The 24,515-nt window shown below is 43.3% G+C and overlaps 1 protein-coding gene across 5 annotated transcripts in view; it reads left to right on the top strand.

Annotated features, from left to right (window-relative positions):
- The window catches only part of LOC124804323 (centrosomal protein of 112 kDa-like), a 174,240-nt gene that overhangs the window by 137,367 nt on the left and 12,358 nt on the right, over positions 1–24,515 (top strand). For all 5 annotated transcript variants that reach the window (XM_047264743.1, XM_047264742.1, XM_047264744.1 and 2 more), the window contains 3 exons: positions 7,250–7,292; positions 7,475–7,503; positions 23,432–23,487. In XM_047264743.1, coding sequence (XP_047120699.1) covers positions 7,250–7,292; positions 7,475–7,503; positions 23,432–23,487 — 128 coding nt within the window. The remainder of the gene's footprint in view (positions 1–7,249; positions 7,293–7,474; positions 7,504–23,431; positions 23,488–24,515) is intronic.

Raw genomic sequence — 24,515 nt, 5'->3', positions numbered from 1 at the left:
ACATCACATGATCACACTGACAGAACCACAGGCACATAGACACAGGCAACAGAGCATGCACAATGTCGGCACTAGTACAGTGTATATCCACCTTTCGCAGCAATGCAGGCTGCTATTCTCCCATGGAGACGATCGTAGAGATGCTGGATTTAGTCCTGTGGAAAGGCTTGCCATGCCATTTCCACCTGGCGCCTCAGTTGGACCAGCGTTCGTGCTGGACGTGCAGACCGCGTGAGACGACACTTCATCCAGTCCCAAACATGCTCAATGGGGGACAGATCCGGAGATCTTGCTGGCCAGGGTAGTTGACTTACACCTTCTAGAGCACGTTGGGTGGCATGGGATACATGCGGACGTGCATTGTCCTGTTGGAACAGCAAGTTCCCTTGCCGGTCTAGGAATGGTAGAACGATGGGTTCGATGACGGTTTGGATGTACCGTGCACTATTCAGTGTCCCCTCGACGATCACCAGTGGTGTACAGCCAGTGTAGGAGATCGCTCCCCACACCATGATGCCGGGTGTTGGCCCTGTGTGCCTCGGTCGTATGCAGTCCTGATTGTGGCGCTCACCTGCACGGCGCCAAACACGCATACGACCATCATTGGCACCAAGGCAGAAGCGACTCTCATCGCTGAAGACGACACGTCTCCATTCGTCCCTCCATTCACGCCTGTCGTGACACCACTGGAGGCGGGCTGCACGATGTTGGGGCGTGAGCGGAAGACGGCCTAACGGTGTGCGGGACCGTAGCCCAGCTTCATGGAGACGGTTGCGAATGGTCCTCGCCGATACCCCAGGAGCAACAGTGTCCCTAATTTGCTGGGAAGTGGCGGTGCGGTCCCCTACGGCACTGCGTAGGATCCTACGGTCTTGGCGTGCATCCGTGCGTCGCTGCGGTCCGGTCCCAGGTCGACGGGCACGTGCACCTTCCGCCGACCACTGGTGACAACATCGATGTACTGTGGAGACCTCACGCCCCACGTGTTGAGCAATTCGGCGGTACGTCCACCCGGCCTCTGGCATGCCCACTATACGCCTTCGCTCAAAGTCCGTCAACTGCACATACGGTTCACGTCCACGCTGTCGCGGCATGCTACCAGTGTTAAAGACTGCGATGCCACGGCAAACTGGCTGACACTGACGGCGGCGGTGCACAAATGCTGCGCAGCTAGCGCCATTCGACGGCCAACACCGCGGTTCCTGTTGTGTCCGCTGTGCCGTGCGTGTGATCATTGCTTGTACAGCCCTCTCGCAGTGTCCGGAGCAAGTATGGTGGGTCTGACACACCGGTGTCAATGTGTTCTTTTTTCCATTTCCAGGAGTGTATTATGAAATATTTGGGTGGACATAGGTTACATATTTATATGGTTCCATATCTCAGTCGGTACAAACCAAACCAAACCATTACAACCGACTTTATTAGTGTATTAAGACTCCTTTCTCTTAGGAATAGGAAAAAGGTATCAAGTTGAAAATTATGTCAAATACTAATGTCTACAGTCCCTTGGCAATGTAAATGTTTTAAGATTCAAAATCAATGCAATCAAGAGCAGTCGCCATTTGTCACATATTTTGATGCTCACAAACTATCTCATCAAAATGTATAGACACATTATCTGTATCAGGGCCAGCCACAGCATTCCAAACTTCATGTGTGCAGTGTATGCGGGCCAAGACCTGGCACTGTCACTCAACTTTGCTCAGTCCGTCTCGGAAGTACCCGGAACAGCACAGCAGTTCATTTAGCATTGTGGTGCGGCATTTTCCGGTCGGCACAGCTCCCCAAGTTCGGCAGAGTCATGTGTCACTGCTGTTAATCCTTTGCTATTTGTTTGAGGTTTAAAATATGTTCATAGGTCTGATGGCAGTTTGCACTAAAAGAGGCATTCTAGTGATCTGTCATCATAACCCATAAAATTGAATGGGAATCGTAGAAGAGAGGGTTAAGAATTTTCTGTTCGGATAAGCAACGATATTGCTTATTTGCTACGAAATGACATTATAATACCAAGTAGGAAGAGTTCAAACTTTTAGATCACAATGAAAGAGCAAAAAATTAAGATGGTGGCAGACGGTATTCATTGTTCTGTACATCAAGAAGCACTTTGTGCTAAATTTGCAAGCATGGAACACTTGAAGAAACTGGTGATACAAATAGTAAAATTTCTGATGTTGTATCCATTATTCTATTTTCAGTTGCAACAGTTTTTAATGGGAATGAATGGAGAGTATAGAGACTCCATAAATTACTACAAAGTGCATTGGTTAAGTCAAGAGCCATGCCTGGAATTATTTATTGATTTAAATTTAACTATTGTCAAATTTATGAAGAAAAAAGGAGTGCAGGAACGAAAATTAGAAAGTCTGTGATGGATTGCAGACTTCACATTTTAGATGGACTTACGGTAACTACATACTACCCGCAGTAAGACATTTCAAGGTAACTTCTTTCTGATTTGATGGGGATTGCTTCCATCCCTGGTGACATACTTCTGCAATCGTGTAGTAATTGTGAAATTCTATTTGTATGTGGCACACGAGTGCACCTAGACAAGCCGATTTTGAGGTGCAAATTGTTTAATATCTTAATGTTTCATGACATATGTGTCAAGTTTGATTTCCAGTTACTTCGTATTTCATTAAAATAAGTTACGTTGAAAACTTAAAAAGTAAGTGTTTTATTCCTTTATATTTTAGGGAAATTTCAATCATGATGAAAAAATATATACCTCAATATTTCAAATCCCATATACAGCATTAGGTGAAACGAATATCACTAGCTTTGCTATCCCAACAATGAAATTATATATCACACACTTTAAAGCCCCTTTCCATGCCAGAAAGCTTCAAGAAATGGGGAATTATAGATTATCTCAAATTGAATGCCTTAAACATAGAAAGCGTGAAAGGCAACGTTAGAATGTGTTTGGAGATAATGCTGCATAAAAACCAAACATGCTCGTGCCTTCCGTCTGGGATCCTGTATAAGATGAGCATGGCAAGCATTTTGCTACATAGCTGCCCGTAGCACAGCTAAGAATTGACAACATCTGTGCATATATTTGGCAACCCTGTGATTGTGCATTTACTTCAGCTTGTGGTCCTGAATTGTTCCGCTAAATTTCTTTGGCATTCTCACGTAATATGAGAGAGAGAGAGACGGAACATTTAATTTTTGTACTGCAAGTGCGCTGTACTTCATATACGCTCTGTGCTAAGCCTATATAAAAGCAATTAGCAACCTCTGTAGATGTTTTTGCTGATACCAGTATTAGTAACTCCCTACTGCTCCAGGAGCTACAAAACATGGGCACTTTTATTGGTTTAAATTTAATTGAATGCCATAAATACCCAATTCAATCACTGTTAAGTTTTCTATGAATCCGTACATGGCAAAATGTGCAGTGTACTTGTATTGCTATAGAGCATGCACTGCAAGGTATTCACACAGTTTACCACATACGTTTACCATAACAACATAAACGATGACAGTGAAACACACTACACCACAGTTACTATGGCGCGATAACATAAGAATTCGCCACGAAAAAATTGCATTAATAATTGCTTCTAAAAGGAAAACAAATGAGATATAAAGCTTTCTATAACATTAAACAACTTAGTGAGATATTCTGACTGGATGAGAAACTGTAAAATTAATTTTGAGCTACAGCACTCCTCATCTTAAAACATGTTGCTGGTGGACAACGAATGGAAATTGTAGACATTGTTTGTAGAGCATCACGCAACAGCAGTAAAGCATTTAATACTATCCAAAGCAAAGAGTGATAGCTGATGCTTTCAACAAAGGGTGAGAGCACAGTGCAACAGTTTCACCTCATTTCAATTTCTTCTGCAGTTCTTCCCTCATTGTCAAGCAATAGCAGCTGGTCTGTGCCAGAACACCAGTTGTCGACGTACAGAACACGCTCTAAATATATCTCAAAAGTGTTGCCAGTACGTCGCCACTTTTCCATAAATTGTCAAACCCAGTATTTGTTGTTTCACTTTTATATACAGTGAAGTCCAAAATGTACCTAGTCTGACAGTCATACAACACAAATGTTTTTATTCTGAATTTGCTGTCAGGATGACAGCGGTTCAAATCCATGTCTACAATCCAGATTTAGGTTTTCCATGATTTTTCTAAATTGCTCCAAGCAAATGCTGAGATGGTTCCTTTGAAAAGGCACAGTTGATTTCCTTCCCCTTCCCCCCTTCCCCTTCCCTGACACATTCCGAGCTTGTGCTTCATCTCTAATGTACCTCAACGCTGACGGGATATTAAACCCAATCTTTGTTCCTTCTTCCTTCTGAATCTACTTTCCTTGGATGGAATAAATTGTTTAAAAGATAATTCGACTTTTGAACGAGACTTTCACAAATGCAAACCACCTGACATGAACTAAATGCACTGTGAAACTTCATGAGATCTTTATCACAGATATTCCTAATTTTAAACAAACTGTCATCTCCAATACTAACAGAAATGTCACAAAAGCCCAGCATTCTCAAAAGTAAAATTCTCAGGACCTGATTTTGCTGAAAATTGGTGTGTTTAAAAGTATCTCTCTGATCCAGTAACTTTAACTTGAGCCATTAGAAAACAAGCAAAGCATAACTAAGTTCTTCAAAACCAGTATTTTTCCACTGTGACAGACAATGCACAGGTTTTGAAGTACTTTTGTAGGTAAATACATAAAAGAGTTGTTTCACCTGCAGGTCTTCTGACAGGAGTATCACGAAAAATACGAGAATGCTTGAGTCATTAACCAGCTGACATTTATGCCCTGAAGCACTCATCAAATACATGCTGTAAGGGCTGGAAATAGGTTTGTTTCCAATCAAAAGGGTCACTAAGGCATGCACTTTCCTGAAATGTTTCTCTATCATTTCTTGATTCTTCTGATGTACAGGGCTTGTGACTGTCATTTTAAGATTCTATTGAAGTCTCACCGACATCATAATTAACACTCACTGTTACTCGTAATGAGTTCTAAAGGTTCTCTATAGACTGATCAACCATTTCGATGAGACAAGAATGGACGTACTTAACGTTTGGGCAAAAACACGAAAAATAAAGTCTATATTTGCATTGAGGGACTACAGCAGCAAACACAGATGTAGCTGGAACTCTGAAATTCTCTAGCAAGGCATTGCTTTGGGTGTTAACATGTCCAGTGTATGCAGGTACCTGTTGCGGAGTGCACTTGAACTTATCTGCAGCAATGAGAGGGCTGACAGAACAGGTCACCTCAGCACACCAATAACATGAAGGAAAACTCAGACCATACTTAGATGCATCCACAGCAGTCAAGTCAGTGGTTGGTCTAAAAAATCTAGTTTCCTCGGAACCACTTTCAATACTTCGGCATAATAATTACTCCTATTCTGTAGGCATTTTCGTATGCATAGGAAGAGATTGCAACTGTATCTAGATTGTGTAAGGGCTTCTGAGTGAAATGTGCCGGACACAAATGCAGTTTGTTGCTGCAAAGCAACATTCTCATCTTAAGAGTGTCATGTGCCTCTCTCTCTCTCTCTCTCTCTCTCTCTCTCTCTCTCTCTCTCTCTCTGTTGCATATTCTGCCTCGTGAGCCCTATCGGTCCACGTGAAACCATATTTCCTTCCCTATCCTTTTCCTCATCTCCTCCCCTTTGCTGCCAGTTCCAATTGCCACCGCCCACCCCCCCCCCCCCCCCCCGTCATCCCCCCCTTTGCCGCTGCCCCTCCCCCGTCATCCCCCCCTTTGCCGCTGCCCCCCCTCCTCCCCCCTTTCCCACTGCCCCCCCTCCTCCCCCCCTTCGCCGCTGCCCCCCCCCTCCCCCCCTTCGCCGCTGCCCTCCCCCGTCCTCCCCCCCTTTGCCGGTGCCCCACCCTCGCCCCCCGTCCTCCCCCCCTTTGCCGGTGCCCCACCCTCACCCCCCCCTTGCCGGTGCCCCACCCTCACCCCCCCCCCCCTTGCCGCTGCCTCCCCCTCGCCCCCCCCTTGCCGCTGCCCCCCCTCGCCCCCCCCCCTTGCCGCTGCGCCCCCCTCGCCCCCCCCCCCCTCCTTGCCGCTGCCCCCCCCTCGCCCCCCCCCTCCTTGCCGCTGCCCCGTCCTCGCCCCCCCCTTGCCGCTGCCCCGTCCTCGCCCCCCCCCCCCTCCCTTTTCCGCTGACCCCTCCTCGCCACCCCCTCCATTTTCCGCTGACCCCCTCCTCGGCCCCACCCCTCCCTTTGCCGCTGCCCCCCTCCTCGGCCCCCCCCTCCCTTTGTCGCTGCCCCATCCTGGGCCCCCCCTCCCTTTGCCGCTGCCACGTCCTCGGCCCCCCCTCCCCCTCCTTTTGCCGCTGCCACGTCCTCGGCCCCCCCTCCCCCTCCCTTAGCCGCTGCCACGTCCTCGGCCCCCCCTCCCCCTCCCTTTGCCGCTGCCACGTCCTCGGCCCCCCCTCCCCCTCCCTTTGCCGCTGCCACGTCCTCGGCCCCCCCTCCCCCTCCCTTTGCCGTTGCCACGTCCTCGGCCGCCCCTCCCCCTCCCTTTGCCGCTGCCACGACCTCGGCCCCCCTCCCTTTGCCGCTGCCACGTCCTTGGCCCCCCCCCTCTCCCTTTGCCGCTGCCACGTCCTCGGCCCCCCACACTCTCCCTTTGCCGCTGCCACGTCCTCGGCCCCCCCCCCCTCTCCCTTTGCCGCTGCCACGTCCTCGGCCCCCCCCCCTCCCTTTGCCGCTGCCACGTCCTCGCCCCCCCCCCTCCCTTTGCCGCTGCCACGTCCTCGGCCCCCCCCTCCCTTTGCCGCTGCCAGGTTCTCAGCCCCCCCCCTCCCTTTGCCGCTGCCACGTCCTCGGCCCCCCCCCCTCCCTTTGCCGCTGCCACGTCCTCGCCCCCCCCCCCTCCCTTTGCCGCTGCCACGTCCTCGGCCCCCCCCCTCCCTTTGCCGCTGCCACGTCCTCGGCCCCCCCCTCCCTTTGCCGCTGCCACGTCCTTGGCCCCCCCCTCCCTTTGCCGCTGCCACGTCCTCAGCCCGCTCCCTCCCTTTGCGCCCTCTCCCCTATTGTAAATTTTTTTAAACAAGATCGCACTAAGCCACAAACACTCCTTCTCATCAAAGAATTAAACTTGAGCAATGAAAGATTGCATAGTGTAATCTGATTTTTAGTAGTGTGTTGCTATTGTAAAGATGTTTTGTGTGTACTTGTGTATGTACATACTAAAACCCATTTGAGGCGAAGTAGTTGTTACATGCCATTTATTTTCTCATTGCAGGTGCGGATGAAAATGTGGAACCATGTCCTCTTGAATACAGTAGGTAAGATATGTTTCACATTGCTCTCATTTGTGCCACAATATGAAAATGTATAAGGTATTTATTTGGTTATATTTAAGTGGAAAGTGGTTTATCATGAGGAAAGCTAATTTCGAATTAAGTACTTTCACATTTGCATAAAGTCCATTCCGTTAATGCTTACTAATAGAACATTATCTTTTCAGATCTTCATCGAACGTTAACGTTACGTTGGGTAAGTACCTGTTATATTAAATTATGACACTTGGTTGTTGTGGTACAGTCAGTTACACAGCCTGGAACATGCAAGGAACACACGAAATGTGGTCGCAGGAATTGTCATTTGTCCAGCACCATCTACCATGGCAACACTGCATTTCCCCCTGCAGGTCATTTTATTAATGTTCATCCTCTGTGTGTGTCTGTGTGTGTGTGTGTGTGTGTGTGTGTGTGTGTGTGTGTGTGTGTGTGTGTGTCAGTCACACCCGCTGCTTCACTGGTGTAGACTGTATAGCCTGCAGATATTTTTTTTGTTTTTATGTAATCAAATTTCTATTTTGTTCACAAATACCAGTTTTTAAAATTTTACCTTCAAAGTTGCCTTAATAGTGACATACTTTCCAAAAGCCTTTCATCCCCTAGTTCACCACCTTTAGAGTGGAATTTCGGACAATCCCTTCTTTAATTATGCCTACAATATGAGATCCACACCCTCTCCCAAGTTAATGTTTCTGTCCTTAGCAGTTTGGGCTGAGCGGTGATGTCAGTGAATCAGTCTGACCCTATTTCACTCCCTTAGTGGTTGAATTACAAAAAGCAGTGAAACACGTATTTTTTCACTTCCAACTGAGAAGCCAACACCAATTTCCAAAAATTTAGCTGTAAATATGCGTTCACAGCGAAATATTTTCATAAAATGTTTCACCTCCTTAAGGGTTGGATTTCCAAAAACAGTGACACGCATTTGAAAGAGGAGCCAAATACAAATTTTCATACTTAAGCTTCAAAAATGCTTGCACAATGAAATATTTCCATAAAATCTTTCGTCTCTATAGTGGGTGAATTCCCAAAAATGATGAAACACTTGTATCTTCTTTTATTATTAGTATTTTGAACTGAGAAGCTCATCCAGAACCATTGTTTAATAATGAGTCATACGTGATCGAGTGTTGTCATAGATCAGAACAACACTTGCATTGAGCACTCCTCACTGCTAGTTTTCTGTAGCCTGTCAGAATTTCCAGTGTTTCATATAGCATCCATGTTTCACCTCTGGGCAGGAAGTCAAGAAGCAGAATGCCTTTCCTATGCCAGAACACTGTCCACATCAGTTTTTCGAACTGACACAGTCTGTTTGCTCTGTCTTGACCAAAGATCCACATGCCACCAATGCATCGACTGCTGCATCGTTTCCGTGATAAAGTTAGCAACCCACATATCATTGCTCTAATCGTGGTACTGCTGCAGAAATGTTAATGCTGTTCCTAATTTACTAATTTTGTCCTCGGTTGACAGTTTTTTGGCAATCATCGGACCCACACTTTAAACAGCAAGCAACCAGGAACAGTTTCAAGCAATAAAGATCACAATGTCTGTGGAAAATGACTGCTGAGATCCATAATTGTTGAGTGACAGTTCTCCATGATATGTTACATAGCTCCACAAGGTAGACATTGACGAGGGACGGTCAGTGAGAAAAAGTTTTGTAAACATTTGAAAGAAAGTGTGTGTAAAGTTTAGTTTGTTGGAAGCCACTAAGTGCTCTAAAGTCAAAGTACCTGCACACACACACACACTCTCTCTCTCTCTCTCTCTCTCTCTCTCTCTCTCTCTCTCTCACTCACTCACACACACACACACACACACACACACACACACACACACACACACACAGTGCCCCATAGTAATACTTGTCTTACTGTGGTGAATCTTTAACATAAGATTATATCTCTTAATGAGTAGATTATGACAACATTTTAAACTCTGTCATAGCCCTGCGAAATGTTAAAAATCAAAGTTTTGTTGCCCCACAAATCCGTTAGTTGGGCAACCTCCACTGGTACTGGGTTCCGGGATACTTCCTTAGCAACATAGTTCCTTGGTAACATAGATAATTGTAAAGTAAAGGTGCTAATATACATGTTATGATGTAATGGTAGAGTGTGGACTTTGTTTGCATGTTAGTGAGAATAAATTCTCATTACTAAAAAACTGTAAAATAAAAAAATAAAAGATTGTCTTTAAAAATGAAAATCCTTATACAACGAGAGTTAAAGCATCAGAAAGTGCAGAAACTGAGTTTCGTGACTGGCTACAATCAGGACTTCCATGTCACAGCCACTGCTGTTGACATAGTGAATAGTGGAGATGCCATTACATGTGCAGATTGGTACATAATTACTAGACAGAGCTATTGGCAAGCATAGGAAAGATGTGTACAATGATTCTGAATATTGGATACTGAGAGTTGTGCTCAAGATGGGTTCCAAGAATGCTGACAAAAGAGCACAAGATCAAAAGACATGTAATAGGTATTGTTGGAGCAGTTTACAGCAAATGGAGAGATCACTTTGAACTGGAAAGGGAAAGGCAGGCAGTGGAGTGGCACTACCCATACTCACTGTAAGTGTAGAAATCTGAGGCAGCTTTCTTAGCTGCATTAGTCACAATGACAATCTTTTGGGATAGTAATTGTGTCTATCTCATGGGTGTGTTGCCAAAAGGGTCAACTATTAATTCAGAGGCATATGTAAAGAGACTGAATAAACTCAGGAACTGTTTCCGAAGTGTTCAATCTGACAAGAATCAAAAATAGATCTTGGTCCAACACTACAGCTCACTCTCGTGCACATTTCAGAATTCATGAATACACAACCAGGAGACCGAGCAAGTTCAATAGCGTTATGAGGCAGTGCAGAGTGATACAGCGGTATTCGGAAGCATTGCTTTATTCTCATAATTTACAGAAGCATAATGTAGGCGCGCCGCCCATATGCTGTTCCTTGAGTCCGGCCGTCTCAGCACTCCTGGACTGCAGACACCACTGCTGCCGTCTGCAAGGCCGCTCAGCTGGAAACCAGCTGTGCTCGCCCGGTCATTGTTCGCTGAGGCGTAGCGACTGGCGCCGTTCTGTCCACGATTCCGGAGACTGTTACAGTCCTTGATCCCTGCCGCCCTCCACCCTGTTTGGCCTGCTCTGTCCGACCATGGGACGGAGGTGGTTGTACTGTTCACCCAGGCCCCTCGGGCTGCCCGCTGCTCCCAGGACAGAACCAGACTCGAACCTGTGCCCTTATGAATGCTGTGCTGCAACTTGCCACTAGTGGTGCTTGCTGGATGGCAACACCCGCCGCAGTCTCAAACACTGTTTCAGCATTGCTGTGCCTCCCGCAGCATACGCTTCGCTCAGACTCCAGTACGCCAGGAGGGAAGCAAACGTGGCCTGTCCTGGACCCAAATTAGACCGCTGTCACTGCCCTCCATCAGGCAGACCGTGCAATCTCCAAGTACCCCGGCTGCCGTTCCGTCCCCAGAGGTGGACTCCAACCCAAACAAGTACATAGAAATATGAACAGGTTACACAGAATATTTACAACATCGCTGCCAGACTGGCCCCTATAAGCGTAGACCAGCACAGGTCCGACTAGACTCTCGTCTGACCTGGCACCCACTTGTCTCTAGCTAAAATTGCCTGTCTATTTTTACTGCTTTTTCCCCTCGCTTCCAATGTAGTGTCAGAGAGAGACAGAAACTGGGCAGGGGTAAATTCCCATGCGTCAGCCATTTACACATCACCCTCCTGGCTCTGGCCTAGTGCCCCAGCCTCATACATCACAATAACTTCAAGCAACACTGCAGTTCCCTGCCTCGCTGTTGCTTCACACCAAACATATCGTGCGTGCAATAACGCTGTCACGTGCAACAACGCCATCGCAGCTCCGGCCCTGTTGACTCTGCGTGGCCTACTGACTTCTGACTATTACTACACACTGCCAGTGGCCCCAGACTTCATTGCTCAACCCGCACCTTTACTGAATTATAACAAAATTCCTCTTTCCTACGACTAAGATTAATACTAGTGCAGCACACCTCCCTCCTTTCAACAAGATTCGTCGTGAATCGAAATATAACAGTCATGGCTTGTGGCTGCGTAAACATACCTAGTTCACAAACTTATATGCTACAGACTAAAACTAACGAGAACATAGAAACATTAACGCTACCCCTATACACTGTTTACACCTGTCACCCATGCCGTAGGCAACTGATGTGTTGGCACCTCCTTTACTGGTGCACATTTCCACACTCTCCACAAAGCTATACCAAAGAAAAATTGAAAAATGGCACACCCTGTGGCTGAAATGATCTGTCATTATCCTGTTGCTCCGATGCTGTTGTAACATTCGAACGTGCTCCAGTACTTCATTAACCGTTATAGATCCTTCCTGTGTGTTAATGAAGGAATGCAACGTTTCCAAAAACTGTGGGTTTAACATGGAGTTTAAATATGTCAGATTCTGCATTGCTAATATCTCCAGAACCCCTTCCCACTACAAGTCACTACACCATGACATCCTCAAACATTCCCAATAGTTCACTCTGCCCCTATAGAATTTTCTGGAGAGAGGAAAAAAAAAAAACCGCAAATTATCCCTTGATACAAAAACACAAAATGAAAACATGCCATACAGTACTATACACACAATAATTTACTCCCCCAGTGACCGTAATGCATACGGAACGTTATGCGTCCGCTGTTGTCTCTCCACCATGACTTCCTCCTTCCGTTCGCTTTGTTTAGCCGCTGCAATTGGCTCACTTCCTTGTAATTGAGGTAATCCGTCCACCATTCCTTTAAAAGGCTTTACTCTACTTACTGGATAACGGATGTTTTTGTTGGCAGCTGCACTTTAACATTTACAGGCGAAGCCATCTCCACGACCTGGTATGGTCCGTGGTACTTTGTCAAGAATTTTTTCGTCTTTCCCTTAGGTGTGTTGCGTGATCAGTACCCATTGACCTACACTGTACTGTGGTAAAGGTCCCAAAAGCTTATTCTGTTGTTCTTGCCTTTCCAGTGCTTTCGTATTTGCCTTCTGTATCCTCTTCCATACTTCTCGTATTGTCCGTGCAAATTTCCTCATTGCGGCCGCTTTAGCTCTCGATTTCGGACGTAGAACGCCAAACAGTGATGGCAGCTTTCTTCCATAGACCACCTCGAACGATGACATTCCGCCCCCCCAAATGTATTTTAGTGTTACAACTCGATACCACATATGGATGATAAACATCCCAGTTATCATGGTTTCCATTCACACAATAACTTAGCATTTTTGAAATTTTCTCATGTACTTGCTCCATTCACCCATTTGTCTGTGGATGAAATGGACTGGTCCGAAATTTTTATTCTCAATAACCGACACAACTGTGACATTAATTCGGACATGAAGTTCATTCCCTGATAAGTAATTATGGTATCAGGCACCCCAAACTTCAATAACCAGTTATTGACTAAAGCTTGTGCTACTGTAATTGCCTGTTGGTCTGGTATTGCAACCATGGCTAGAAACTGCTAAAAGTAACCAATTATAGTTAAAAAGTAACGATTCCCTGCCGGCGTTTTTGTTATATGGTCTGCAGACATGTAGCCCAATAAACTCGAAAGGTTTCAAAACCTCTGGTACCCATTGCAATGGAATTCTTGCGCACTTCACATCCACTTGCTGTGCACATGGTACACAATTTGCTACATATTGTTCCACATCCCTTCTCAGAGTGCGCCACCAAAATCGTTCCGCTACCCATCTTTCCATTGCTCGACGATCCCCATGCCCTGAAAGTACACGATCTTGGGCCTGCTTTAAGACTTCCTTTTTCAAACTCTTTGGTACCACTACTCATGGTCCACAACTGGTAATTCTGTGCAACAAATTTCTCTCCACAATGACATGTGGTTGAGTTCTAAAACCCTGGCACTCCTCATCCTCTGCTTGTGCCCTTTGCCATTCCACGACGCTCTAACCCATTACTTCTAATGCGTCTAACTTGCAACTTAATGCATTTGCATTCCCGTGTTTCTTCCCTGACTTACGAATTACTTCAAAGTCAGACTCACTTAATTTTAGAGCCCACCATGTTAACCGACTACAAGGATCCTTGAGTCCCAGAAACCATCTCAACACCAGATGATCTGTCACGACCTTAAACTTCCTACCATAAAGGTAACAACGAAAATACATTACTCCATATATTACAGCCAACATCTCCTTTTCTGTTGTGGAATAATTCCACTCTGCGCTATTTAACTGTCTGGTAGCATCTGCCACTGGCTGCTCCTGTTCCTTTACCATTTGCCCCAGAACACATTCTACTGTGCCATTTGAAGCGTCACATGATAAGATGAAGTCTTCTTCAAAATTCGGAAACACCAACACCGGATCAGAAACTAATCTCATTTTTAATTCATCAAAAGCTTGCTGGCATACCTCCCCCCCACCCCCCCACCCACCACCCCCAATTGAATTTTAAACCCTTTCTTTAAAAGCTTTGTTAGCGACTCGGTTATTTTAGCAAAATCCTTTACAAATTTACGATAATATGAACATAACCCAATACACGATTGTAATTGCTTCGTTGTACGTGGTGTGGAAAAATTTTGAACTGCCTCTGTTAACCAAGGATCAGCTTCAACCCCTTGTTCACTGATTACATGGCCTAAATATTTGACCTGCCTCTGCGCAAAATTACATTTTTGTAAACTTATAACCATGCCGACTCCTCTTAAACGCGATACATGTTCTGGTATATCCTTCGAAAATACTACGTCATCTAAGTAAACCATACGTGTCTTTGATTTCAATCCCCTTAAAATCCCATCTAATAATCGCTGAGAAGTTGCCGGTGCATTCTTCAACCCGAATGGCATACGTATATACTGATAGTGTCCCCCAGGAACAGTAAAAGCTGTCTTTGCACTATCCTCTGGCACTAATTCCAATTGGTTGTATCCACTCCATAAATCCATTGTCATAAAATACTTACATTGTCCCAGATTATCCAATGTGTCCGTGATATTCTGAATTGGATATGCGTCCAAAATGGTTTTCACATTCAGAAACCTATAATCACAACAAAACCTATATTTCCTTGTACCATCCACTGACTCCTTAGGTACGAGAAGTACATTGCTTGAATACGGACTATCGCTATGCTTGATTCCATCCCGTAGTTGTTGTTTTATAAACTCCTCTAGTAGTGGTTGCATATGACGTGCTACCCTATACAGGTTCCAAAACACTGGTGTATTAGCCTCTGTTGGTATGTGATGCTTCGTAATCGGTGTTGCTAGTAACCTACCCTCCGTTCCAAATAAATCGCTAAATGTCAATAACAATTCCTCCAACTGACCCTGTCGTCTCCCTGCATATGCTGTAATTTTCCCCTCAATTGCGCTGCATTGACATTTTGCTTATGGCTCGCCTCTAAATCCTCCCTATCGAGGTCATCTTCTTCAAAAAAAACCCCAATGTGGCCAAACAACACCACTTTCGACAAGCTAAAATCCGCTCTGCCGAAGTTTTGTATACGTACAGGAACCCTTTAATCTCCTTCCACATAATTTGCGTGAGCTAAACTCCTCCGCACAAAACAGTGCGCATTATCCAACTCCTCATTGCTCGAGAGTGACTCCACCATGTACAATGTCTCCTTTGGTAAGTCCATATTTATTGAAACCCAAACTACCTTCCCTGTACCTGCTGGTACGTTATCCTGTTGATCAACCTTTAATCGATCCGTTTGCAGTTTAGCTGGCGTCACCTTCGCGTTAAGTGCACCTTGTGACATTCATCCATTTGCAACCGTTTCCCCCATGCAAAACATTGTTCCACAGAGTTCCACTGTTTGTTGCCAAAGATCTATCTTTGCATGATGTTTATCAAGGAAGTCCAGTCTGAGAATCACTGAATACCCCTCACCCACACAGGGTAACACCTCTACCTGCTTATTAAACTTAGTCCCTGCAATCATAAATTGAAGTACTGTCGTATCCAATGACTCCACTTTATTATCCCTCACCCCATGTAACCTATAACGTGGTGACTCAAGCCTTCTCCTGCCAACCAAGTCTAGACTAATAAGACATGTGCGCCCTCATCTCAACCAGAAACCTCGAATAAGCAGCATTTTGTCTGTGCACCTACAAGTGCATTACCTAATTTCACTGGGACTGCCCGGCAACAGTTGAAGCAGTCCCGTTTTCGTTTAAAGGCTGGCCCAGACTTCATCGCTCAGCCGCGCCTATACTGAATTGTAACAAAATTCCCCTTTCCTACGGCTAAGACTAATACTATCGCAGCAGAGCAGAAGACAAGAGCTTTTGCCAACAAGAGTATACAAGAGCTTATTTCAATAGTGGTACACCTCAAATTTTGTTCATTTCAGAATGCTGGGTGTTAAACATTCTGAGTGATGACCGTTCCCTGAGATATCAGAATTATTGCAGTGCATTGCTTGTTGCAAGGGATTACCATTTCTTTCTGTTGTCATCACTCAGTTATTTGTAAGCCTCAGTATTTCAAATCGAACAAAATTGTAGGAGTACCGCTATTGAAATGAGGCCTTCGCATGCTCTTCCACAGTGCTGGCATAAGGCTATAGAACATGATGGAGACTGCATTACCACAAAATCTTAATTCATAAGAATAAATGTGATTTGAAAATGTATTTAACAGCCCTCATAAAATCTGTAGAATACCATACTGCAGATTTTAAGAGTTTCTGAGGAAATTCTGGTGGATTCAATATAGGAAGTGTTGATCTTCTGCATGTAGGAAGATAACTGTGGTGTATTGACACTATGACAGAAAATTTCTTTCACTTCAGAAATTGTCATCTGTGAACAAAATGTCATTACATTAATATATGAATCTCTTAAAGTGGAGGAGTGAACCGTGTCTTTATACAGCATATGTAAAAGAGAAATTGAATGCTGTGCATAACAGCAAAATTATTTTTATGAAGTTTCATGTATAACTGACCAGGATATTGAAATAGCATCATCTGATAATTTTTGAAGATTGTGTAAAATAACAAGTTGTTTAACAATGAACATATTAATGATAGGCCCTTTAACATGTGTCATTTAAAGAGGTTTTACGCTGCTTCATTCACCTATTTGTTTTTGCTTCTCTCCAATCTGACTATAAGATAGAATGATTTTTTGTTCATCACATCTGGTTTGCTGAACAAATTCATCCCAGCCAACTAACAGCTGCTTAGCTTAGCTCACTGCTTCCTTTACAAAACTGACACCTTTCAAAACACACTTTCTGAAGGTGGTGGTGCTCATACCCTACCTTAACATGCAGGTTTTCAGTCTCCCACATCCCCACACGTTTCAGTTGTGCCATATTACATCTCCACAGACATGATATGTGGATTTTTCCAGAAACGCTATGGTAAGCAGATAGGCATCATTCTCAGAATGTTCCAGCAACAGCTTAAAACTGTTTCTAATGATTAAATGTAATCCTCTACACAGAAGAAAACGTCATTTCATAAAAAAAAGTCCATAATTTTTGTTTGTTTTTTCTTTGATGCGGCAATAGCGTGACTGTACCCTCAAAACAGGATAACTTTTTCATCATTTTGACAGAAACATTGTGATGCGTCACAAATTGTTTAATTATTTCTAACACATTTACTGCATCGTTAAATGTCACAGGAATGCTGAGGCTTTTCTGTATCATCCTTATCGTCAGTTTCTTCCTTGTCCAGGTCCTGCAGTGCACATTGAACTATCTCAGCGATAGCCATAGGTTCTGTAGTGATGAGGTTTTCATCATCGTCGCATGAAAATCGCTTTGGGAATGAACGAGAGCACATTTCAGTATGTGCTCAAGAAAGTGGCTCCTCATATTATGAAGTGAAACACATTCCTCAGAAATGCTACATCTGCAAAAGAAAGAATTACGTAATACTGCAATTTCTAGCTACTCTAGTTTACAATACCAGTATTGCGCTCAAATCCTACAGTGCACAATGACAAAAATAATACCAGAAACATTTGAAGCTATTTATAATGCACTGGAGGAGGAATATGTGAAGGCAAATAAATTTAATACGTACTGTAGTCATGAAAACTTTTATTTCCGCAGAAGTTGTAGATTTTCTCCTTTTTCCCAGAGGTATATCCTGGCCTTACTTCACGGCTAATAGGATCTGCAATTTTTTTATGGTTCTCACTTATTATTATTATTATTATTATTATATATTTTTCCAGGATTTCATAAGCTACACATTGCTTCATCTGCCTCGAATATTTGTCAGTTTCGTTATATACGGGAAGCCCCATGTAAATTTGGGAGTCTTATTGATAAACATTGTGTGTCAGACAGCTGCAACGATGCTAGCACTGCAAGTGGTTGATTTCTCCATGCAGTAAATTTGACCAATGCTTAACTTTGAAAAAGTGTGTGTGTGTGTGTGTGTGTGTGTGTGTGTGTGTGTGTGTGTGTGTGTGTGTGAGAGAGAGAGAGAGAGAGAGAGAGAGAGAGATGTATAAATGAAGTTTTACTGTATTTGAGTTAACTCATGCTTGGTCCCAAAGTTTGGATTTGACCTCTGCTCAAAAAAATTGCCAGTCCATGTAGTGTAGCCCACATAATGGTAGCACCTGACTAAACTGGAATTACGCCATTGATCAACCTGTTATCTCCCAGTTCTAACAACCCTACCACAACAAAGGTAAAAAATTAATTATGATTGTAATGTTGCTCACGCTACTAAATATTGCATTTTCGGGCAACGACGATGTTATATTATGTGGCAAGTGTCATTAGCGCACAGTTAATAAAGTCATTTCATGAAATAATGGATAAACTATGCACTCATCTTTTCATGTTTCCCACGCTGGTCTCGTTGTGAACTCATGGCTCAATTGTCGAAAATCTAGGTGATGATTCCAAGCTCGGATGCAAAGAGACCTAGGTGTTATTATGTGATATTCGAAAGTTTTATAGATGTGTTTCACAAACTCTTCTTGAAGATTAAACCTTTGCAAGTTAGCACAATGGTGATGTAAAAAAGTAATCAGCACTCCGAATTTAAGTTACACTTCTTTTTTATTACTTTTGTTGCAATATCACGTAACTCACAAAACATCACTTCACTATATAAAACATACTTGAAAATATCTTCCTCACTGTTTAACGTTATATAAACTGACTACAATTTGTGTCTTTTCAACATGACGACCAAGACCTGACTCTCTCTAATAACCGCTTACGCGCCCAAAAATCAGAGTTACAAGTACGTCAAAGATCATAGTGATAAAAGAAAGAATTCACATAAGAATAATATCATTGCAATATAAACATATCGATGTATCAAAGTACCTCTACATTAATGAAATCAAATCTGAATGTTGTCTCAGAAATATGTTAACTACTTTACCGAATCACAGTAGAATATGGCTGGTATCGAGAAGTTGAGGTGAGGTCCCGCAATGGTTACGTAATTCAAGTACCATTACACAGTGCATGTCAAAGAGTAGGTGCTGCATGCCAAAGAGTAGGTGCCTGTTTGTCTGGGGGCAACGGGCCTATGTGCAGTGACCATCACGCCAGGGGACCATTGCTCTGACTAGACGGCACCCACGAGAAGAGCCCTCGACTGGGACAGGTGGCATTATAGTTGATATTTCATACAGTGTAGAGGTCCAAGGCTGTGAGGCTCTGGTAGTATCTCCAAACAAACTTGAATTATTCAGTTTCGGATTGTTACAAACCCAAGAACTTTTCCTCCTTGCCAAACTATGGGACGTAAGCAAAGTCAAGTGAATTGCTGAAACTTGTTGCCGCCAGTTCCTGGTTTGCACTCACATTGATGGCGGGTCCTTCCTAACTACTAAGCCTTTGTTCTTCGTAGGTAATACCAAAATTTATTCGGAGAAATTTCTTCCATCCATAAACCACAAAGTAGTTCTGCCTGAATTAAAACAGTGACTCGTACCCAGTCCTGAGCATTACTTTCTCGCAAGCAATTTTGTGGCATACTTGTCGCCATAAAATCTCACTAGACCTTGAACTTGTTAAGAGATTTGATTTTTCATGAGGACTAAACACTGCAAGCAGATAAGGAATTATGCAAAAACTTGGAGAAAAGAGGGATCCACTTTGCCAGACAGCTAGGTCAACAAAAAGACGTTCATCCTCACTTTTAAGAGGGACTTGCTTCCTAAGAAAGTCAGAAACATAGACTACTGTTGTGATGTGAAGCTGTATTTCCCATCACTGATGCAGTGATTTAAATGTCACTGCTGTGGGCATACATCATGTCAGAGGCACCCCTCCCTTGACCCTCAAAATGTGATAACTGAATTAAGGAATATAAATTCTAGGAACTTAAGGCCTCAGATTGAATCTGACATTTAGTAGCCCGGAAAATATACAATCACATATATCCAGTCCTAATAGTATTGACTTCTGCCATAACCGTACTTAGATCAGCAGTAGTCTCCCTCAATGTCAAACACCAAACACAGGTAGTTGCACAAGTAAAAATTAGCCCATGGGGAGACAGAACCCCACCCATCCCACCCCGTCTTGTGGTTCCTGTAGCACCATTTCCTAGAATCTTCCCTCACTGTATCCAGCTATAGAAGCATCAGCCTCCCAGGCTGTCTACAAGTGACAGACTCCATTTAGGAAACCTTCTCCATAGAAATCTACAGACTAGTGACCAAACATCAGCCATTTACTGATGGACCCACGGACTTAAAGTCCCAGGGGTGCTAACTCTTCTTCAGTTCTTTTCCTTACAGCAGCTAAGCCCTCATAAGAGTTCTGACTCTCAAAAGTAGTTACGAAGAAAAGGTAGAAATCACAGGAGAAGACTGTTCCAGTGAATCAGGAAGCATCAGATCCATCGATGACATTGTACATGAGTGTGTCTGTCAATGTTGTTCCGCCAACACCAGTGACCGACAGTGATCCAGGGGCATTACTCGTCCATTTGGTCCCTTCACACCTAACCAGGATGCAATTAATGTGATAATTCAATGCAGTTGGAATGGATGTTACTGTCACATTCCAACAGTTGTGTCCTGTTCTACAGGGTGTGGTGTGGGAACTTCTTATTTGGAACACCCGGCACACAGTGGTTGTAATCATTGTTGCGTGGGTTTCAGTGCCATCAAAAGTGCAAGACTTAACTTTTCTTTTTTTTAAATATTTAGTTTAGTAGTGGGCAAGAGAGTAGCATGTGTTCGCTGTTGTGGCCTACTTTTCAAATGGACTTTCGGTCATCAGAACTCGGCGTGCGTTCAGGAAACAGTTTAACATCCCACCTCCAGGTTGTGTTCCTGATGGGAATCAACTGTTATGTGGGTAGACACCTTTATGGATACAGGCAGTATGCAGAAAAAGAAACCAGGACTTTCAAGAATCACCAGAACGACTGAAAACACCGAGAGGGTAAGGATGTTGATTTTTAATTCCCCCATGTGCAGCTGGCCTTGCAATTTCTGAATGCACAGTGAGATAAATTCTTTGTGAGTAGTTGAAATATCATCCGTATAAACTGTCAGTGGTGCATTCACTTCATCCACATTATTTTGTTACACAAAAAAATGTGTGTGAAGCCTTGTTCGAGGATCTGCATCATGAAGCCTTAGTGTTCTTCAGCAACAAGGCACATTTTCATTTGTCTGGCCGTGTGAATAAGCAAAATATGCGGTATTGGAGTGGCACGAAACTCCAAGAGCTTCATGAGCAGCCCCTGCATCATACAGAACGTGTGACTTTTTGATGTGCACTATCTAAAGTTGGCATTATTGGCCCATGGTTTTTCGAAGAGAATGATAGGGTCAGTCAATAGGCAATCACTTCTGGGCATTGTGTCCAGATGACCTATCAATTCTTCATTCCAGAACTTGAGGAAATGAATGTGGGTGATGTCTGGTTTCAACAAGATGGCACCACAGCTCACATGGCATGAACACTTCCCCGATCGTCTCGTATCTTTGAGGGGCGATCTCCAATGGCCAGCATGCTCGCCAGATTTAGCACTATGCAATTTTTTCTTATGGGGCTATCTCAAATCCTCAGTGTATTCCACTTGTCCGCAGACCCTGGCTGAGCTATGGAACAATATACATGTTGCTATTGCCAACATTGACTCACACATCGGTAAAAGTGGATCAAAACTTCAGATTTCGACCCTCCAAAATTCACTGAACAGAACGGAGGCCACCTTCAAGATATCATTTTCAAAACTTAATGGAACAAAACTTCAGATATTACTCTTTGTAAAGAAAAAATAATTAAATTGATGTCTCTAATGCTTTCTGATTTATGATTTCTTTTAAATAAGGAAGTTCCCGCACCACCCCCTGTATATTGCCCTCCGTGAAACACATTTGACTGATGACCATTCTCAAACCTTTTGAGGGGTTACCATGCCTTCTGCCAGATTCAAATATATTCACTGTGTCTTATACAGTATATATTATTTGAAAGTTGCATCTTAAAGGTATGTATTACTCCTGTTCGTGTGCTTTGGAATGTCTTAACAGATATGAAATGTTAATGATATAAGAACTTTTAGCATTATACTTGATAATGACATAAAAGCTGAAATATAGGTAGTACTGAAGAGAAATACACTAATACACAATCAAATGGCAGTTTATTCTCTCAAAAAAAAGTTATAAGAATGTAAAATAAAACAGTGGAAAATCAAGGGTAGAATGATGACAATATTATGAGAAGCATATACTGCTGCTCACCATACAGCAGAGATGTTGAGTCGCAGACAGGCACTACAAAAATACTGTCAAACAAGCATGTCACACAGGTGAGATGTCATTCACATACAGTATAGGGAGGAGAGCAACAGACCTATCACTGAATTCTGGGGAATGTCTGAGAGCATGTTTCCAGCATGAGTTCCCCAAACTAATGGTCTACTCTTTAGTACCTGTATTTTAAATAGTTGTGAGACTGTAGTGTAGCACTGTTTGAGAAATTCAGCTGTTTCGTTTTTGTAATTGATGTATAAAAAAGTGGCCTTTTTAGTATAATTTTCACATTTATTAATGTGATTACTATGCTTGTTTGAAACCTGTTTGGTATTTGGTTCAGATGCTGTTACTTTTACTTTTTAGCTAGTCTTCCAGCTGTTCATGAAGACTCTGGTTGAAGGCTTTAGATTCTGCCTCATTGGCCCATTGTTGCATGGCATTTTTAGGTTTTTGTTTTTTGGTACCCAATCCTCCTGGCATCAGTGTCTGCTAACCAGTGCCCCATGCCCACCTCCAGCCTACAATAGGACCCTAACTTCACTTACCTGCACCCACACCCTTTTCTTCAGTCCCACCTTGCTCTGTTCTGTCACTCCTGCCTCTTGGACAAAACAATTTTGAGCATCACATACAAGAAAACTTATGGATATGACCCTCTTTTAATTAGTAGTCATTGAAAATAGTTGAGAAAGGCAAGAAATTGGTTAGTTTTTTTTTCTCTGAATAAAAAGTCTTCATTAACCAGAGTCCTCCGCCTGCTATGAGGATGTTGGGAGAGCAGTACTTCGATGGCTACTAGACTTAGTGCTGACTGAACACTGTGCTTCAGTAATCAATCCTTTGAGTAGCTGTTGTGTTATCTGGGGAATGCTTGCATTTGTTGTGCCCTATAAAGCCCACAGATCTTGCAGTACTATATTTCTTTCTCTGGGATTACAGGAAACTAGCAGTACATTTTTCTACTATTGGTATAGTGTTAATTGACAAATTATTTTGCAATCAACATTAATATTGTACACACCTATGATGATACTTGTAGATGTTTCAGTTGTCCTTGGCATCACCACAAATAATGATTTTCATTAATGTAAAAAAAATATGAGTCTTTCTTTCCAGAAATGTGATAAATGTCACTTTTGATTGTGGTACATTCCAGCTTTTCGTATCCTTTGTTTGTGTTCATATCTTTTGTTTGTGTTCATATCTTTTGTTTGTGTTCATATCTTTTGTTTGTGTTCATATCTTTTGTTTGTGTTCATATCTTTTGTTTGTGTTCATTTTATATTTTTGACCATGCAGTCCTCCTTGCTTCTGGTAAATGAGTCAATGTTTTGAATAGGTGCTTGTTGTTCTTTTACAGAAAAGATCAAACTTACTGAAGATACATCAACACCAATCGGAAAACTGTTAAAAAAGGTAATGTTTTAGGTAGTAACACTATTTTTGTTTTAAGAGTGTGCTGTTCAAAATAGTCGTGCTACAAATAAAAATGTTAACGTTGCATCAGCTGCTGATAGTGTGTAACAAAACAGATTCACAAGTTAAACTGTGAAGTTGTAATCTCAGTTTATTTTCAGTTTGTAGCAGTGTCTGCTGTTACGTTGCATCTCATTAGATGCAACGTGAAGCTGCAACAGATAACATCTGTGATTTCTGAAATTGTCAATCAGGCTTCTAAATACAGTACCACTTTTTAAAATTTTAGTGCGTGGCTAGCAGCTCGTAGGGAGTTGGTCAGTGTGCATACTATGAATGTGGGAGTGAGAGATGGCAGGTGTACAGACTTGGCCTGTGCCACACAGGTACCAAAGCACACGAGGTGTGACACGACGACAGTGATATGGAGGCATGGTTGGGAGGGGGTGACAGGACAGAAAGGTGAAACTGTTGGGTAGAGGTTGTTGGTACAGTGGATTAGTGGAAACTTAGGGTAGGATTACGGGAGTGAAGGATGTGTTGCAAGGATAACTCTCATGTGCATTGTTCAGAAAAGATGATGCTGGGAGGGAGGTTCCAGGTGGTGCGGGTTGTGGAGCAGCTGTTTAACTTATGTTGTCCTCTGCAGTGTGGTGTGCCACTGTGCGGTCAACTTTGTTCGTGGCCACAGTTTTGAAATGGCCATTCATTCTGGTGGACAGCTAGTTGGTGCTCATGCCCACATAAAATGCTTAGCAGTGATTACAGCAAAGTATATGACATGGCTGCTTTCACACATGGCGCTGCCTCTGAATGTGTAGGATAAGCCTGCGACAGGACTGGAGTAGGATGTGCTGGGTCAGTGAATTAGACAGGTCTTGCACCTGGGTCTTCCTCAACAAAAGGGGTTGGGAGTGGGGAAGACGAAGGTGTTGTGTATATTGAGTAGGCGACAGAATAGCACTTAAAGAGGGATGGGAAGGATCTTCAGTAGGATGTCCCTCATTTCTGGGCACAGTGATATTGAG

This window comes from Schistocerca piceifrons, chromosome 1 (assembly GCF_021461385.2).
Source record: "Schistocerca piceifrons isolate TAMUIC-IGC-003096 chromosome 1, iqSchPice1.1, whole genome shotgun sequence".
Taxonomy (NCBI): Eukaryota; Metazoa; Arthropoda; class Insecta; order Orthoptera; family Acrididae; genus Schistocerca; species Schistocerca piceifrons.
The sequence above is the reverse complement of the archived record's forward strand: the minus strand, read 5'-3'. Positions and strand labels throughout refer to the sequence as shown.